Genomic DNA, 19,419 nt, shown 5'->3' with positions numbered 1-19,419 from the left:
CTCTGCCATACACACCATATGCACAAAGCCTGTGGCAGTTTGATGTGTTAACACTTGATTCTGTTAGCAGGAAAAGGAGTGAACCAATCATAAATGCTCACAATTGAGTCCGTAGGGTAAACTGCAGAATAATTAATTCACATTATTATTATTATTATTATTATTTTGAGTAAAAAAAAGTAGAAGTAGCTCCTTCTCAATTAAAAAAAACACTGCTTTCAAGCAGACCAGCCACTGTCTCTGGCTACAGCAAGCATTGTGTGTGTTTTATGGTATTAAAGGCTGCAGAGTCATCTGTTACTGGAAGATCCTTTCTGATAACAGAGGACCAGTGTGATGCCATCATTATAGCTGCTTTCATGTACGTATAGAAGTAAAGCGGCATTAAACCCAAAACGTGTTACGGTATATTGCAGCTTACCAGTCATTTGATGTGGTGGCTGCATCGGTTTTCTTTTCTTTGGCTTTTCCCCACCTGGTTATCTGGCCAGTAATACACTTCCTGTATTAGTGGGACACAACCCTGGGGGAATAAGAAAAGAAGGCGCAGCAGAGAACGGCATTGTCTGTCTGGGGAGAGGGGGGTGGGAAATGTATTGGCAGATTTAGATACACTACCAAATTGATGCCAAGCTCCAGCTCACACTTTATGATCCGTTGCAACAAAAAGTGATTTTTTTTCTTTTTAAAATAACAAACATATTATACTTACCAGTTACCACCGATGTGCAGCTTGTTTTGCACAGAGTGGCCCCCGATCCACGTCTTCTGGGGTCCCTCGGCTGCTGTCTCTGGTCCTCCCCACAAGAACTCCACACATTCATGCAAGCTCCCTCGTAATGTGTGAAGTCCTTGCGGGCGTGCTCCCGTGATACAGCGAGCAGCCATAGTCGCTCACTGTATCACTCGGCCCCGCCCCTTGGCGTGCCGCGTCATTGGATGTGATTGACAGCAGCGCCAGCCAATGGCTGCGCTGCTTTCAATCCATCCGCTCTAGCCAATCAACAGCCAGGCTGAGCGGCAAAGAGGATGCCAGGGCCGAGCGCTGGACTTTCGAGGGGTCAGGTAAGTTTAATGGGGGGCCGGTATACGGCATAGAATGCATTAAGGTGAAAAAACTTTTTCCTTTACAACCCCTTTAATACAAATTCCAGTGTGTGTGTGTGTGTGTGTGTGTGTGTGTGTGTGTGTGTGTGTGTGTGTGTGTGTGTATACCATAATTTGTAGATGCTAGAACCTTCATTCATACAAACCAATTGATATACACTTATTGGGTATGTGTGTGTGTGTGTATGTGTGTGTGTGTGTGTATATATGTGTGTATATGTATGTGTGTGTGTATGTATATATATATATATATATATATAATTTTGGGGATTGAAAGTTTGGGCACCCCAGGTAAAAATTTGTATTAATGTGGATAACAAAGCCAAGGAAAGATGGAAAAATCTCCAAAAGGCATCAAATTACAGATTAGACATTCTTATAATATGTCAAAAAAAGTTAGATTTTTTTTCCATCATTTACACTTTCAAAATTACAGAAAACGAAAAAATTGCGTCTGTAAAAGTTTGGGCACCCTGCAGAGTTAATATCTTATACTGCCCCCTTTGGTGAGTATCACAGCTTGTAAACGCTTTTTGTAGCCAGCCAAGAGTCTTTCAACTCTTGTTTGAGGTATCTTTGCCCATTCTTCCTTACAAAAGTCTTCCAGTTATTTGAGATCTCTGGGCTGTCTGTCACGCACTGCTCTTTTAAGGTCTATCCATAGATTTTCAATTTTGTTGAGGTCAGGAGATTGTGAAGGCCATGGCAAAACCTTCAGTTTACGCCTCTTGATGTAATCCCCCGTGGATTTTGAGGATTTTGAGGTGTGTTTAGGATCATTATCCATTTTTAGAAGCCATCCTCTCTTTAACTTCAGCTTTTTCACAGATGGCATCAAGTTACCATCCAAAATTTGCTGAAATTTTATTAAATTCATTTTTCCTTCTACTCGTGAAATGTGCCACTGGCTGCAATACAACCCCAAAGCATGATTGATCCACCCCCATGCTTAACAGTTGGACAGAGGTTCTTTTCATTAAATTCTGTGCCCTTTCTTCTCCAAACGTACCTTTGCTCATTCCGGCCAAAAAGTTCTATTAAAACCTTTGAGATTGACATCACCTGGTCTTCCCAGACGATGATTGAGAACAATCCATGACACGTGCAGGTCTCAGCTTTGCAAAGGGGGCAGTGCATGCTATAAATTCTGCAGGGTGCTCAAACTTTTGCAGACACCATTTTTTTGTTTTCTGTAATTTTGAAAGTGTAAATGATGGAAATAAAATCTAACTTTTTTTTTTACATATATTATAAGAATGTCTAATCTGTAATTTGATGTCTTTTGGAGATTTTTCCATCTTTCCTTGGCTTCGTTATGCACATTAATACAAATTTTGGGGGTGCCCAAACTTTCCATCCCCACTGTGTGTGTGTGTGTGTGTGTGTGTGTGTGTGTGTGTGTGTGTGTATGTATGTATGTATGTATGTATGTATGTATGTATGTATGTATGTATATAATAGAATATAATATTTTTTACCACAGACATATAGCAGAATACATTTTGGCCTAAATTCGGGAAAAGATTTGAAATGAAATTGTTTGATGTGGTATATAGTTTCTAACAAAGTATAAAATGAGGAAGTTTTTTTTTTTTTTGTCTTTTTCCATTTGTAACCCAAACAATAAAAAGCCATGTGTTGATCAAATACCACCAAAAGAAAGTTATATTTGTGTGAAAAGAGGATAAAATTTTTATTTGGGTACCTTGTGGCATAAGTGCGCCATTGCCAGTTAAAGTAGCTCATTGTTGATTAGCAAAAAATGCTCGGGTCATAAAAGGGGTAAAAGCTTCCAGATCTCAAGTGGTTTTAATAACCATAGATGCTGTGTTTTTTTTTATTATTATTCTTCTTCTTCTCAGGTGCCATCGTGCATTGCATGTCCCTATGCAGACAAAAAAAAAAAAAAAAAACTTGTCATTTCTAGCCATGCTGTCTGTATAGATTGAAGCATGCAGACAAAATTAGGGCTCTAACTTTCCAAACATTTACATTTATGGATTTACTTGGAGTTCTCTTTGTAGGCGGCATGTGGTCCTAGCTGGAGTAGGAATTTAAGGGCACATTGCACAAGCCATGTCCTTGATTAATGATTTCATAGTCAAGACCCTGCTCTGTAAATATTCCACTTATTCATAGAATCGCATTGTACTCTCTGTGATGTTTGTTGTTTGAACTCAGAACCATTGACCTGGAAACAGCAAAGCCTATATATATATATATATGTATTGTAAATGTATATCATTTTAAAAGCAGGGTGACTTAATATGTATTAATACCTGAGATCAAGATTGAGATTTGCTAGATTTCTGTAAGTAAAAATTATTTTTGCTTTGCTTTTTTCCTTGTAATCGGAATGAAAATGGTCACTAACAAGTTGCCTTTATTTTTAGTTTTCAGGCTGCATATTATATCTAAATAATCAGTTTTCTTAATATGAACATTGAAAAACGTATGTCATATACGAAAATGACTTTTTTTTTTTTTCAGCCTTTAAACACACCTGTATGTTGGCCTATGTGGTCATGTACAAGTAGGCATTTACAGGAGTATTAGAGGAGGAACAATTAGAGGATGAAAAAAAAGTAACTTTCACGTTCATCAGAGGAGTGTTGAACCCATTGGCATTGGCGGCATGCAAATATGGGGCCTCTCGGCAGGGGGGACCTTTGTGCCGGGGGGGCTGCATATTTGCATGAATTGGTGGCATACAGCTGTTTCGAGAGCGCATTCCTGTCGGCTAAGATCTCTCGATCACGATTGCTGCTTGCAATCGGGAGCATTTATATCATATGACCTCCGTGACAGCCAATAAACCACCCAGCATCCTAAACCCCTTAAAAGGCCGGGAGAGGGTTAAGCAGAAAAAATGTGTAATGTGCCTTACTGCTAGGCGCATTTAACACTGTGTTCATTCATTCAATATTAATTTATACTGGGCGCTAGATCATATGAACACCCAAATACACGCGGCTTTAGGTGCGTTTTTGTCAGCTGCTTTTTTTGTTTGTTTCCTACCAGGAGTGTTCAGAGGAACTGGCAAATGCCCAATGTGCATGACACCTTAATGTAATTTTCTTAATGACACACATTGTCACACATTATTGGCATATTATTAACATTTTAAGATGACCATCTTGCCAGTATTTATACTACGGTATATCCTTTAGGTTCACCAACCATTATTCAATTAATTTCCAATTGGGTTGGCCTTCACACTATACTATGGTAAAATCAGATTGCAATATGGTTGGCTGGCACTACTTTTTAATGCCCAAGCAAATATTTGAAATTGGAACTAGATGATATAGACACAACTGAAATAGGGCACATGCATTGAAACGGAGTAATCGTATGTCTGGGCTTTTAGATAATGCAGTTTTGCCTGTCTGGTTGGTTTTGTTTCTTAGCAGCAGTTTTTTCACCATATACAGCGATCGCTTCTTCATGCCGGGTTAAATTGAGGCATCCTAATCTGTTGTCTTAATTGTGCTGTGTATAGACATTATACCACCAAAACTTGTGTTTTCACTAATGTGACATTTTTTGCCTGAAACTTATCCTTGAATTTTAGTTTATAATCATAATGTGTGGCTTGTGTTTTTTGGTTTAGCCCTGTAGTCCACATATTGGTTTGTGGTGATAATAAATATTTTAGTCTGCATGGTCCTTGTGGAAAAAGTCAACCCCAACTAATCAGCAATGATTTGTCTGTTCTCTAGGTGTGCAGGTTTCCGAAAACATAAGGGAGACAAAGAGAGGAAGAGCACCCCAGGTGGTGTGGGCAAGGGTCCCTCTGAGAATGAACGCAGCCAAGCAAGTGACATCTCCAGTGTCCTGGCAGAGTCATCCCTGGCTGCAGTGGTGGCTCTGGCAACATCTGAGCCAGGTCTAGTTAATCCAGCATTTGATGAACACGATGATGGTGAGTTATTTTTTATTTTATTTTTTATCAGGATTTATGGTATTTTTCCTTTTTTTTATTTTAACTTTACTGCAGTATTGTGGGAGGTTTTGTATCTATGGTAACCTGGTTTCCATTCTCTCAGATCAACCTCACAGAACAAGTCTGGTAGCAGAGACGAGCACCATAGAGATACATCGTGATGACACTGAAGAGGAGCTTGGCATGCGCATTGTGGGGGGCAGAGACACTCCTCTGGGCAATATTGTAGTGCAGGACATACTAAAAGACTCTTTGATTGCTACTGATGGCAAAATTATGCCAGGAGACCATATCCTAGAGGTAAGAGAGCTGCATAACTGTGTACAGCATATTTAACAAAGTGATAAGTGGCATCTTTATTAAAGTGTAACTTCTAACCATGAACTTCTCTTATTTTCTCATATTCATTATGTTAATGATACAATTGAAAGCATTTTGTTTATATCTGTTAAGTTCACAATGTACCTGTTGATCCAGAAATCCAGTGTGCTTCCAACTTCTGTAGTGACCTGACAATGCTGCACCAAACTCTTGTACATTGGTATCAGCCCTGTCCAGTTCTGTCTATGTAATAAAGATGAGGAGAAGGGGAGCTTTTCTGTTATCTAAATCAAGAACCAACAGCCTAGAATAACAGCCCTGTTCTCCATGTGTCCAGTAGAGTGAGTGAATACTATCAACCAGCGCCTGGCGTGCAGTGCGATGCGTCGGGACAATTGCAGTGCTGATACACCATTCCCGACACATTTGCAATGTTTTCTTCTTTTTTTTTTTTGTCACTCAGTTACACACTTTGTACAGTTCTATTGGCCACTGTTGCAAAGAGATTTTTCAGCGAACACCAGCTGGGTACATGGGAGCCATTTTTCCATGTTTTGCGGTGGAATAGCTGCCAAATGCAGTGCCACCGCACCTGGTGTGAATCGGCCCTAAGACAGGAAGTGTGTTATGGCATGTCTTCCGCTTACATTGTGTTCCCCTGTGAATGTTCTGTTTTGTCTGTTTTTTTTCTGTTTTTCTTTTTTTAATGGTTATTTATACAGGTAAAAATACAGGCAAAAAAATGAAAATCTGTTGTTGAGGCTATACTGAATTTCCCTGATTGGGACTTCATTAACGTTAAATGCTAAAATTGCTAAGAATAAGGTCTCATTCATGCTTCCATTGTCAAACCTACATTTGGAGGACATTTCTAAACGGTTATAAATACAAGTAATGATTTTGTAACGGTGCTTTTCTCATTGAGCGCCTAGCTGCGTTTCGGCGCAGTTTAGCAATGTTTAGCGAAATTGGAATCCTGTGCATCCAGGATTATATGAGATACTTCAACTATGACTAAACATTTGCAGATGACTAAACCTAATTTTAAAGCAAGGACAGCTAGATGCAAGAAAAAGTGATCTGGAAAACATAAAAGTTGTACATCCAAGATCACCTCTTTGTTTCAGTGCAGGAGTGCTAACGAGGTCTAATAGGGATATCCATTACCCCAAAAAACAGGACTGGAAGCTGATCAGTTGAAGGTACATTACAGCATAATTTATAGGGCAATAACTTGTGGGGCAAATTAAAAAAAAAAAGCGTATACAATTTTAACACAAGTGTGTAATTGAATGTTAATAAAAAATACCTTTTCGTTTTCAATCTGCAGTTATAAATACAACATAACAACCTGGAGGCGTTTTGTACTGTAAGATGGTATACAGAACAACCCCCAGAAAAATCATGTCATGCTTGTGTGATTGGCTTACTGATTTTTCCCAGAAGTCTGTACCAAGATACAAGTCTTTATTTTTGGACATCTCGCTGCAGCAAAAACATCATTTTTGGTGAAATGCTCTCAAAGAGAAATTGCATCTAAAGGGATGCAGACCCTGCCACTTTCCTCATTAGAGCCCTGCAAGTGCAGCAGCTGATAATAAAAAATGCCACTCCCATACAGAGCACAAGGGCACAGACAAACAGCTATGCCTTCAGAATAACAAAAGGTAGAAAACTGCAACAACGTTTGGTAAAATCCTTGCAATGTACATAGATCACCCAGAGGGGAATGTTTTTTTTTTTTCTCCGCAAAAGTGGAGTTGGCCAAAACCATACAATATGAGGTCCAACTTAAAAACTTTTCATTTGCATGCAAACAGGCAGGCCCTTGCACTGCATAGTTTAAGATATACATTTTAAAATGTTATGACCAGCTGTGCTCTTTACCGAATAATTTTAGATTTTGTATGATAGTTATGAAAAATTATAGACAGCTGCCGTGGAAAAGGTAATTATTATATTTTTAAATGGCAATAAATGCCAAAATTTAACCAAACCAAGTTGCTTAGCCATTTGTAGAACAAAAAAGTTTGGGGTCTCTGTGGTTACATTTTTTTTTATATTTTAATATTGTTTTTACACATTTGTGGTTAAATAATAATGCAGATGGACTATGCGTGTAACTGAAGAAGGGAAAAACTGGGTTACGTTAATTTGTTATGAGTATAATTATGTTCTGACTATGAAATAGTGGTTAAATATTTTACAAGACGACAGCAACGTTTGTGCACATGACAGTCCATATTTTGCAGTCATGAATGAGTCGTCTTTTGCCTTTTGATCTAAAACTTGTCACACATTCACCGGGCTGCAGACCTAAAAGGGAATTTGGGAGGGTCCAAGTTCAGAATGTGACATTGGCTGCTCTAAACTCGCCTGAATACAGATTAGAGTGAAAAGGTATAACATTGGTGCTGCAACTAACTATACCTGTGATTTGGCTGCCTATCTCTGGGCCATATTAAGGCTGCCTGGTCAGTGCCTGAGACGGCAGATCACTACTTGTTCCAAACCAAATCTAGCTGACAACTGGCTAGTTTATTGAGCATCTTAGAAGTTGGGTGGTATTAAATTGTAAATGGCAATGTAGTTAATAGGTACACTAACTGAGGTTACTTAAGGCCTATATGGTTGGGAAACCTAAAACCTGTACACGTTTCATGCATCCAGGGAAATATAATATGTACTTTTGGTGATGTATTGAGATTTGTCATTGATTTGTCATTGATTTGTTATTAACGTCAGTTTTTTTAATATAATTAAAGTGTATTTAAAGTGGAACTTCACCCAAAATGGGAAGTTCTGCTTATTTGCATATACCCCCCCCCCCTTGGGTACCTGGTTTTGACGGGTACCTCCTCGCACTTCTAGACCAGATGTGCCATGATGAGTCAGAAGTTCGGCCCACCTTCTTCCCCTGCAGCCTTTTGGGGCACATCACAGGTTCCAGAAGACTGCGGGACCATTTACGTGGCTCAGTAGGAAAACTGGCCGTGAGGATGGAAGGCTTTGCTGCCTGTTTCCCTTGGAAAAAGAAAATATGGACAGCTGCACTCCAAAAAACCTTGATGGTTGTCTTTATTTAAAAAAGGAAAAATGCACTACAAGTCACAGCACACAACATGGGAGTAAAACAGCTGACGCGTTTCGCACTATAAATTAGTGCTTAATCATGAGCTATGATTAAGCACTAATTTATAGTGTGAAACGTGTCAGTATTTAAACTCCCATGTTGTGTGCTGTGACTTGTAGTGCATTGTTCCTTTTTTAAATAAAGACAACCATCAAGGTTTTTTGGAGTGCGGCTGTCCATATTTTCTTTTTCCATTTGTTGCCTTGTGCATTGCCAGCACCCTTGATCTTCTGAGACATACTGATCATCCTAACACAATCCACCTGGAGCGGTAACTTTCTTTCTTTCATTGCCTGTTTCCCTTGCCTGAGATGCCGACACCTGCACCCGAAGCCAATTGAAGAATTGGCTCGGGTTAGGACATTGTGGGATCCCTGGACAGGTAAGTGTCCATATATTAAAAGTCAGCAGTTACAGTGTATGTAGTTGCTGACTTTTAATTTTGAGGTGGGACTGGGGCTCCTCTAGCTGGCTATTAGTGTTTTGTAAAGGTTCAGCTTTTTTTTTTTTTCTTTAAACAAAAAACATGTCATACTTGCCTGCTCTGTACAATGGTTTTGCACAGAGCATCCCCAGCCCTGATCCTCCTCCTTCTAAAGTCCCTTGTCTGCAATCCTGGCCCCTCCCCCCTTGCTGAGTGCCCACATAAAAAGCTGTTTGCTCTGGGGGCACTCATGCATGTCCCATCCCAAGCCACCTCTGTGTGTCTGACGCCGCCCTCCGCTCCCTTCTCACTGGTTATGATTGAGCCATTGGCTCCCGCTGCTGTGTCTCAGGTGAGTATAAAGGGAGCTGAGGAGGGAGCTACACACAGGGTTTGTGTGTTTTTTTTTTTTTTTTTTTTTTTTTTTACCTTCATGCGTAGAGTGCATGAAGGTAAAAAAAATCGTTAAGCATTTTATAGAGTAGTGTTGTTGTTTTTTTTTTTTTTTTTTTTTTTTTTTTTATTCTGTGTCCCCTCTGAGCAAGTTAATAACAGAACGTGGTCTAATTGCGATCCACGTATAGGCCGCCGGGTTGTAGAAAAGTTGATCTACCAATCGACTTCTCTACAACAAGCCTGTTGGGTTTATCCCAAATGATCATTGCTGCCATCTATGACAGCAGCACTGATCAGTGCATTCTGACAGTGGGAATGATTCCTCATCCATATGGAATGTGTAGAAGGGGGAATTGGGTCATTTTATTTTCATTCAAGCAATAAATATTGGTTGAAGAAAAAAATGATTAAAGTATGGCCTGCCTTGGGGGCAATATTATGCTTATGAATGAAAATGATAAGATTTAACTGCAGGAAGATAATCGTGTATATTTCCTAAATAATGTAAAACAATAAACATATTCTACAGCGTTCTGTACAATGATAAATAAAGGAGTGCCTCTGGCATGGAGTTGACAATCAAAGCGAGTCGCAGCTCTGTCTGTATTGTAGGTTTTGTAAATGACCACTATTTATGTTGGAACCAGTGCCACATTTTATTGTTCACTAAACAATGTTGTAGGAAGGTATCGCAGACTACTTGGCATGAATTTTAATCAGTAAAGCTGGGCCGTACACTGACAAAGATCCCTCCATCCACACAAACAAAGTGGAAATTCTCTCCCCACCAGAACTTTGTATTCTGACAGCCCTGCCCGCTGCTATCAGAATTTTCTGATCAGTGCTGCAGCTGCCGATTTGAGAATAGTTTTCCAACTTGTCCATTCAACAGAAGTTGGTCAAAACGAACAACTTATATCGAGCAGGAGCATCAAAAACACTGATCAAAATTGGGCTGGTTCAGTGTGAATTTCCATCAATGTATGGCCAGCTTTAAACCTTAAAGTAACTTAATGGAATAATGGAATAAGCAATAAAGGTAACCGTAGAAAAACAGATGACCAGTTGTAAGGAATCTTTCTATCTTTCAGTGGTTTGTAATCTACTGGAACTAGCTGTTTTCTTTCTGAATTATTAACGCAATCTAGATAAACTTCTTCTTGCAATAGCAATTGATTTAAACAAGAATTGATCATACTTCTCTGTATCATATCATCTGTACCGATCATAGTGCACTTACTTTTGCTCTCCTGTGATTCAGAATCAGCTGATAGCCGGCTAAAGAAACTGCCACTGCCAGCTGACGATACAAAGCCACTCCAGGCTTTGGGATGATCCCGACCATATTGTCAGGATCTACCCAGTTGCCTAATTGACAGCTGGCCCTGGCTTCTAGCAATGTAACTGAGAGCCAAAGCCATCTGTTCCCAGGGGCTGCTGGAGGGCAGAGTGGAGAGTCATGACTGACCGTCACCCCTCTCTGCTCGGAGGAGCTGAGTGATCAGCAGTCATGTGATTTCTCTGTTCTCGATTTTAGAACTGAAGTTGGACAGATGCAGCATTCAGGTAAGTATGTACGTTTTTTTTTTTTTTTTAATTAACCCCATGCATCTCCTTTTAATGAGTTGAATGTGCTTGATACTGAACCTCTACATAGCCTAACTTTTTCAAGCAGTAAAACATTTTTGGTCCCATATGTTGTTTTTACTGGTCTATGTATGACCAACCTAAAAATTGGGTAATTTAAATTATTTTTATTGCAGATTTACATTGGTCCAGTTTGGCACATTGTAAGTATGTATATCCTATACCTTATGGATTCCTTGACAGTACAGTACTACAGTGATGGCTGCAATCTTCTGTGTCATGCTCATATTCTATGTGAGTGGCTGCCTCTTTAAACACTGATCACAGGGGGTCGCTTGATCAACAGTGCCATCCATCTACAGAATGTGTTCTTCTTCTTCTTTTTTTTTTTTTTTTTTTTTAATGCAGTGCATTCTCTGATTGGATGAGGTGATGAAGGAGGGGCGACTATTTCACAATCTCTACCTCCTCCAAACAGAGAAGTCTTGTATTCATTGACAATGTGTTCGGTGAATGTTGGCTGTGCTGAGCATGCAACCTCCTGTGACCAGTGTTCAGTAGGGCAGCTGCTTGCATAGAACATGGGCAGCTTTGCGTGCCGACAATTTCAGTGATTTCCAGCTTACCCAGTAGTCCATCAGGTATGACATGTGCATACTTACATTGTGCAAAGCTGGACTAATAGAAGTATGCAAAAAAATGATTCCTGGTGCTCAGAATTAATATTTACATTTTATTTTGGTTCTTGATTGTGTGTTTGCAGTCAGATCATATTTTCATCTTGATATTTATGGAATGTTTTCTTATGTTTTATTCCCTGCATATCTCAGGTCAATGGCATGAACATTAGCAGTGTATCCCACAGCCAAGCCATTGCTTTGCTCCGCCAGCCCTCTACTGTCCTGCATCTCACAGTGTTGCAGGAGAAAGGCTTCTCTCAGAGGTCTCAGCGTGCAGAGAGTGGTACCCCATCTAGTCTTGGCAAGGAGGTCATCCAAGTTGCGTTGATGAAGCGGGATCGATCTGAACCTCTTGGAATTAAGCTGGTCAGAAAAAACGAGGAACCTGGAGTTTTTGTTCTGGATTTGTTAGACGGAGGACTTGCTTCAAAGGATGGGAGACTGAAGTGTAATGATAAGGTGCTGTCTATCAATGGTCATGATCTCAGACAAGGAACTCCTGAGACAGCAGCACAGATCATTCAGGTAATGGTCTACAAAGAGACAAGACCAGATTACCATGGCTGCACATTTTTGTATAGAAGCATGACTGAATTCTGCTTGTCTGATCATTGGAGGAGGGCTGCCTGAGTTCCAGCATAGCTATAGAGCTGTCCACGCTGTGCTCTAATGCCTAGTGTGGTCACTTTATAATAGCAAAGCAGAGGGACTGGCAGTAACAGCAGGGATTTCACACATAGGAAGTAATAAAAAGAGAACAGGATACTTTCTCATACAAGTATACGGTACAGCAGACACATATCAGGAATATGAAGTGTTGGGGTAACGAACACTTTATCTCCCCAGATACCTCAGCATAGCAGAAGAAAACGTCTGTTTTGGAGTTTAAAAAAAATAATACAAATTGCTCTTTTGCAAATGTATGCTATGTGAATAAGAACATGTAGCAAACTGGGATAACACTACCTTATATTTGACTGCAAAAGTATGCTTTAAAGGAGACGTATAGCCAAAGCTATTTTGGTTGTACTTCTATGGATCACAGGAGTGCAGTTTGTTCTGCACTTCTGTGACCCGTTTTCAACCGACAACAAGCCTGCTGTCGGCTGAAAACGGGTCACAGGAGTGCAGAACGAGCTGAGCCGGTCCAGGGTCTAAAAAGTTCCCAACCATATGGTCAGTGTCCGCCCAGAAGCCTGGACTAGCAGCTGGCTCAGCATCTCCGTGATCTGCTGAGTGCTCAAGCCAGCTGCTCCCCTCCACAGCTCAGTGCTCCAGTGAGTGCGGGGAGGGCAGAGCCGGTGACTGGCAGTCACCAGCTCTCTGCTCACAGAATGGTGAGAACTGAGTGATCAGCTGTGTGTGTGTGTGTGTGTGTGTGTGTGTGTGTGTGTGTGTGTGTGTATATAAACCTTTTTGTTTTTCTAAATCCTGATCTTTTAAAACAAGCAGAGGTACTTTATCTCTCAGTATTATTCATGATGTCAGATCATTTGTGTAGGTTTTTGCATTGCAGCTTTCAGAGTTTTAGTGATGATGGCTGCGTAATGTGGAATCTCTTATTTTGTAGACTGTGATAACTTTGTATATACATTTTAAAAACAAGTTAACCTCAAATTGTTTACTAACATATGGCTGTAAATGCTGCTTTCTTTGTTGTTTTTACAGATAAGCGAGGCACGAGTGAACTTTGTGGTCCTCAGACAAACCACACCACAGCCCATAGATATAGAAGATGGGACTTCATCAGGTAGCAGCAGTAGCAGTAGCAATGGAGGAAGCCCTGTGCATGCACGCAGGAGACAGGGTCAGCAGTCAAGCCAGAGGAGATCCACACATCAGAGGGTAAGTATTAAAAGTTCAGGGTCTGCTAGGAATTAGTCTCAAGAGAACACAATCTGTTCACAGGTGCCTGTTCTGAGCCTATTTGAAAAGAGTAAATGGCTTCTGTGCCATGCAGAAACTATTTACTCACCAGATCAGCATTTGGGTCGAAAACGTTTGTGTGGATGGCTATGTGTGTGGCTTTTGTGTGACATCCACTGTTCCTCATAGTCCAGAACATACAGATTTTACAAAGTAAACCTTGTGTAGATTGCCAATTCATGCTTGAACCTGGGTGTCATTGAGTGGTAAGTGTATCTTGCAGTAGCACTCAACACCCAACTCAATCTACATTCATCTGACAACAAAACAATGTGTTGTGCCCCTCTTCAGAAAGGATACAGTACATGATCTGTTAATGAGGCCAACTTTAGAGTTTAGTTCATCCTTTAAAGCTAGAGCTATAAATTCTCAGTGCATGGGCTCATGCCACACTGATGACCTTGGTCCCCAATGAATTCATAGGCTGTATATCCTGTTGTAGGGGATTTAAAAAAAAAAAAAAAACTATCAATGGTATAGGTTATCCTTGAACAAGAGGAAACAAGTACAATAAATGATTCTACTTTTTATCAAGGATAGTATTTTTTTACTGTTTTAGAATTAATTAAACATGTAGCTTAAATTCACCTTAGTGTTGCATGTCTTGGAGCCCTTTCACACTGGAGCGGTGGGGGCATCGGCGGTAAATCGCCGCTATTTTTAGTGGCACTTTACTGTCGTATTCGCACCGCTGTTCGGCCGCTAGCGGGGAGCTTTTAACCTCCGCTGGCGGGCAAAAAATGGTTAACGGGCGACGTAGGAGGTAGGTGTATTCACCGCTCCTATAGCGCCTCAAAGATGCGTCTACCAGGACTTTTTTTTTACCCTCCTGCCAGTGCACCACTCCAGTGTGGAAGCCCTCTGGCTTTCACACTGTATATGTAAAAGGACGCTTTGCAGGTGCTATTTTTAGCGTTATAGCACCTCAGTGTGAAAGGGGTCTTTAATAATCTATTGTCTACCAGGGATGAGTGGAGTGATTTTGCCAAAATAGGTTTTGCCACAACACTTTGCTAAAACAAACGCTTCATTTGACTTATTGAGCTGCTTATGTGAAATTTGCCAATCTTCCCATGGGGACACAAATTCTGGTGACAACCAGGGATTTCTCTAACATTGTAGGGGTTTTCTCCCAATTCCTGTTGTGGCTAATGGTTTAGGAAGTGAAGGGAAATATCTCTAATGCCAGAAAGATGGCAAACAGGTGACAGGGGTTGCTCCCTTGCTCTATCCAAAATGAAAGAAAAAAGTTTTGGGCTTGTGTTTTGCGTCTGAGGCAAAAAAATTAGGGTACATTTTGGCACAAGAACAGGTCCAGGATAGTTTAAAGGAGCTTTAGTAACGTTTGAGAGCAATTTTAGAGCACATTACACCCTTAAAGAAAAATACCCTCAATAACACCTTAATTTGCCTTTCCTATTGACTCCAGTGCATTTGACCAAAGTGGCAAATATTTGTTGAATTCTCTTGATTTATGCTGACATTTTAAGTAGGTACAAACTTTTAGTTTTGATTAACCCCCGTTTTCTAGCTTAAGCACTAAATATTCTGTGCTGACAATCATTAAAAAATAAAAAAAAACATGTATTTATTTAATTCATTGTAAGAATAGGTTTTTCTATATATATTTAAGGAGTTTAGTGAGACAAGTTCATTTATATTACCTGCTAAGCCTTAACCTGTATTATTTTTTTGTTAATTCCATACACAAAATATAGGATCAACTTCCTGTACTTTCTGGCCAGGAAAAGACTCTCACCCTGAAGAAAGAGCCAAGAGAATCTCTGGGAATTACCATAGGAGGAGGCCGTGACCATAAAAATAGGCTCCCTATCTATGTGTCCAGTGTTCAGCCAGTTGGCTGTCTATTCAGGGATGGGAGAATTAAAAAAGGTAAAGACGTGTCTCGCTTTGTTATTGTATTTGTTGCAAATCACTTTTAGGGACCAGGTTTCCACATTCCATACAACTGAGCATATATTTTGCATAGCATTGAACAGTAAAAGAATGTTAACCGAACATTTCATATTCCTGATGTGCCTGTTATACCATGTACTTGTATGAAAAAGTTTCCTGTTCTTTGTATTGCTTCCTTTGTGCGAAATCCCTGGTGTTCCTGTCAGTCCCTCTGTTTTCCTATTAAAAACTGTAGAAACTAAACTATGCATGAGAGCACAGCATTGGACAGCCTGCTCTTCTGCCATGATTAGACTTGTGCTGATACCCCTACCAATACAGCCTTTCACTGGGAAGACCAGTGTGCTGTTGTTTCTCATCCCTAAGCAATCTGAGCTCCCTGTGCAGCTGAGAACAGAGGGAATGTGATCTCATCTGAAAGAGAAAAAAATTGGTATTTTATGATATACCGGTCTATTTTTTTTAGATCTATACACAAACGTTTTACCTTTCTTTTCTATGTTAAACTGAATATGTTGTTTTACAAGGTGAAGGGTATACACACATGTCACATATACTTTAAAGAATGGAAGACACTTAAAGTGTAAAACTAAATTTTGAGTAACTTTATTTTTGGTAACCTAGGAAAGATTCCTGCACTTTTCTTGCCCTAGAGGTACAGTAAGAGATTATCTTCCTTAAGTGATAGGAAATGCCACCTTTAAACTGCAGTACTCGTAAGAGGGGTTGAGGGGATTGAGAAATTTCCCCTCTACTCCTGTTCAGGTGACAACAATCCAAGGTATTATTCTCTTAAAGGGTTAGCTGACCTTTCCCGCATTTTTTTTTTTTTTTTTCATAAAGCTCCCTATGCATTCCAGGATCCCAAGCACAGTACATACCACTGCTTAGCTGGTAAAAACAAGTGCTAATTTCCCCATTATATGTGTAGGCTGTGCACAGAATGTCAGCGTTTTTTTTTTTTAAAGTGGTGATCTGGTAATACCACTTTAAGATGCAAACATGCACACATTTCACTGCCTATATGATAAATATATCTGTATCTATGATGATTATCTTTGAGCATGTATGCAATGAACAGTTTTTAAATCTATGAGCACACTTGAAGCTTTACATTGGTCAAATTCAAGAGGCTCATGTAAAATGCATTTTTTCTGGGTTGATGAAGCCATCTGTTCACTTGTAATACTTCTGCTGGGGAAAAGTTAAGATTTTTATTAGCTTAAATGTTAATCCATGCTCAGTAAAAATTAATTTTTAGGATAGATTCATTCTAAAAGAGATCATAAATAAAAAAAAGTCTATATACTATATTGAATGTCTAGAACTACATTTATTGTATGTACAGTAGACTACATCTTACCTGACATAATAGTGTGACTGAACATACATTCTCTGTACAGGTGATGTTCTTCTTCTTATAAATGGGACTGACCTGACTAGCTTGAGCTATATGGATGCAGTTTCTGCTCTGAAGTATAATGCTGCTTCACACACTGTGGTCCTGAAGGTATTGGAGCTAGCACCCACAGAGCGACAAGGAGAGCCTACGGAGGGAGGTGCTGAGGGCATGAGGGACCCTGGTGGCATCTGGTCTCCACTATGGATAAACTGGCTTGGCCTTCCAAGGTATGTTACTCGTGCATTTTAATTTTATAAATAATACATAATAATGGTTTAAAGAACATATGTGTTATTTTATTATATTTTTGGGGATGCACACTGCTGACTTGCCCTATTCTTCAATCAAATTAAGAATGCAGAACTGTTTTCTGCCAGCATTTTTTATTTTTTTTGCAGTGTTTAGGAGCGTTTTTGTTAAGGAGCGGGTGGCTACGGATACCAATGCTACCTTTTCTGACTCAGAAGGCTTTAGTTTAGCATTGAAGCAGCCTGAGTCTGCTCACCAAGGTCTCCAGAATGGCTCCCCTAAAATTGCCCAAATCTGGTAGAACCATTTAAGCAAATTCACTTGCTCTTAGAGCCTGTGTTATATGATGACTGACCTTTCCCTGAAAAGCTCCTTGTTCCTCTTAAATATTTTCCTTAACAACATCCTATTACGGGGGTTTTCTGCAGACATGGATATTCCCTGTGGTGGACCCAGCCATTTTTGTCCCAGCGGACAAAAAGTTAGAAGTCCCATTTCAGGCCCCATTTTTCATGGTGAGCTCCGCCATGCAGCCTGCAGTTGCTTCCAGATTTTAGCTGTCTGAAATAAATGTATTTATGTATGTATCTCTTCTCATTTTAGTGAATGGCCGTGTGTCTTTCTTTTTTTATTCCCTTTTGTGGAAAAGTTTTATCCCTATTGTGGGGTCACCAGTACAGTATTTGTACATTGAAATCATAAAGCGCCCCTTCAGAGTAAATAAGTTCAGTGCTCATAACCTTTCCTCATAACTAAGGTTCCCCTTAGTTTTGTTGCCCTTCTCTGGACTCTCTCCAGTTACAGCACATCCTTCCTGAGGACTGGTGCCCAGAACTGGACTTTAGGTGCGGCCGGACCAGAGTCTTGTAGAGTGAGAGAATTATCATTTTATCTCAGGAGTTAATACCATTTTTAATTCATGCCAATATTCTGTTTTTTTTTTGCTTGCAGCAGCTTGGCATTGCATGCCAACGCTATGCCTATCATCTACTAGGGCCCCCAGGTCCTTCTCCATCCCCACAAAGGTTCTCCCCCTAGTGAGTAGATTGCATTCATATTTTTGCCATCCAGATGCATTATTTTACATTTTTCTACATTAAACATAATTTGCCATGTAGTTGCCCACCGCATTCATTTGTTCAGATCTTCTTGTAAGGTTTCCACATCCTGTGAGAAATGATTGCCCTGCCTAGCTTTGTATCATCCGCAAATACTGAGCTTGAGCTGTTTATCCCATTCTCTAGATCGTTTAGGAATAAATTAAATAGGATTGGTCCCAGGACAGAACCCTTGGGGACCACGCTTTCCACACCGGACCATTTAGAGTACTTCCCATTCATCACTACCTTCTGAACTTGCCCCTGTAGCCAGTTTTCAATCCATGTACTCGCCTTATGGTCCATGCCGACAGACCTTAGTTTGTACAGTAAATGTTTATGGGGAAGTGTATCAAATACCTTTGAAAAATCCAGATGCACCACGTCTACGGGCCCTCCTTTATCTAGATGGCAGCTTACCTCAAAGAAGGTTAATAGATTGGTTTGATAAGAACGATTCTTCATTAATCCATGCTAATTACTGCTAATGATACTGTTGTCATTACTAAAATCTTGTATATAGTCCCTTATCCCCTCCAAGAGCTTGCATACTATTGATGTTGGGCTAACTGGTCTGTAATTTCCAGACATGTATCTTGGCCCTTTTTTAAATATTGGTGGTACATTGGCTTTTCTCCTTTTTAGCTGGTACCATTCCAGGCAGTAGACTGTTCGTAAAAATTAGGAACAATGGTCTGGCAATTACTTGACTGAGTTCCTTAAGGACCCTCGGTTTCATGCCGTCTGGTCCCGGTGACTTATTAATGTTAGGTTTTTCAAGTCTATTTCTTATTCTATCCTGTGTTGGCCATGAGGGTGCTTCCTGTGGTGTGTCATGAGGATAAACATTGCAGTTTTGGTTACTGAAGACCCCCGTTTCTGTCATGAATACTGAAGAGAAGAATAAATTCAATACCTTCGCCATCTCTCCATCCTTAGTAACCAGATTCCCTTCATAATTTGTTGTCATTCCCTTTCTTACTATTTATATACTTAAAGAATTTCTTGGGATTTTTTTTTTACTCTCCTCCGCTATGTGCCTTTAGTGTTCTATCTTGGCCACCCTGATTGCACCCTTACATTTCTTGTTGCATTCTTTGTAAAGTTGGAATGCTGATGATTATCCCTCAGCCTTGTATTTTATGAAGGCCTTCTCCTTTGCTTTTATATGTATTTTTATGTTGGTGTTAAGCCATCCAGGAATTTTATTAGCTCTTTTAAATTTATTTTCCAT

At 39.9% G+C, this 19,419-nt stretch overlaps 1 protein-coding gene across 5 annotated transcripts in view; it reads left to right on the top strand.

The window, feature by feature from the left end:
• The window catches only part of LOC120913773 (ligand of Numb protein X 2-like), a 96,759-nt gene that overhangs the window by 69,763 nt on the left and 7,577 nt on the right, over positions 1-19,419 (top strand). For all 5 annotated transcript variants that reach the window (XM_040323972.1, XM_040323977.1, XM_040323974.1 and 2 more), the window contains exons 3-8: positions 4,830-5,032; positions 5,157-5,353; positions 11,745-12,119; positions 13,263-13,439; positions 15,239-15,413; positions 16,841-17,066. In XM_040323972.1, coding sequence (XP_040179906.1) covers positions 4,830-5,032; positions 5,157-5,353; positions 11,745-12,119; positions 13,263-13,439; positions 15,239-15,413; positions 16,841-17,066 — 1,353 coding nt within the window. The remainder of the gene's footprint in view (positions 1-4,829; positions 5,033-5,156; positions 5,354-11,744; positions 12,120-13,262; positions 13,440-15,238; positions 15,414-16,840; positions 17,067-19,419) is intronic.

Source organism: Rana temporaria, chromosome 9 (genome assembly GCF_905171775.1).
Source record: "Rana temporaria chromosome 9, aRanTem1.1, whole genome shotgun sequence".
In the NCBI taxonomy this organism is placed as follows: domain Eukaryota; kingdom Metazoa; phylum Chordata; class Amphibia; order Anura; family Ranidae; genus Rana; species Rana temporaria.
The sequence above is the reverse complement of the archived record's forward strand: the minus strand, read 5'-3'. Positions and strand labels throughout refer to the sequence as shown.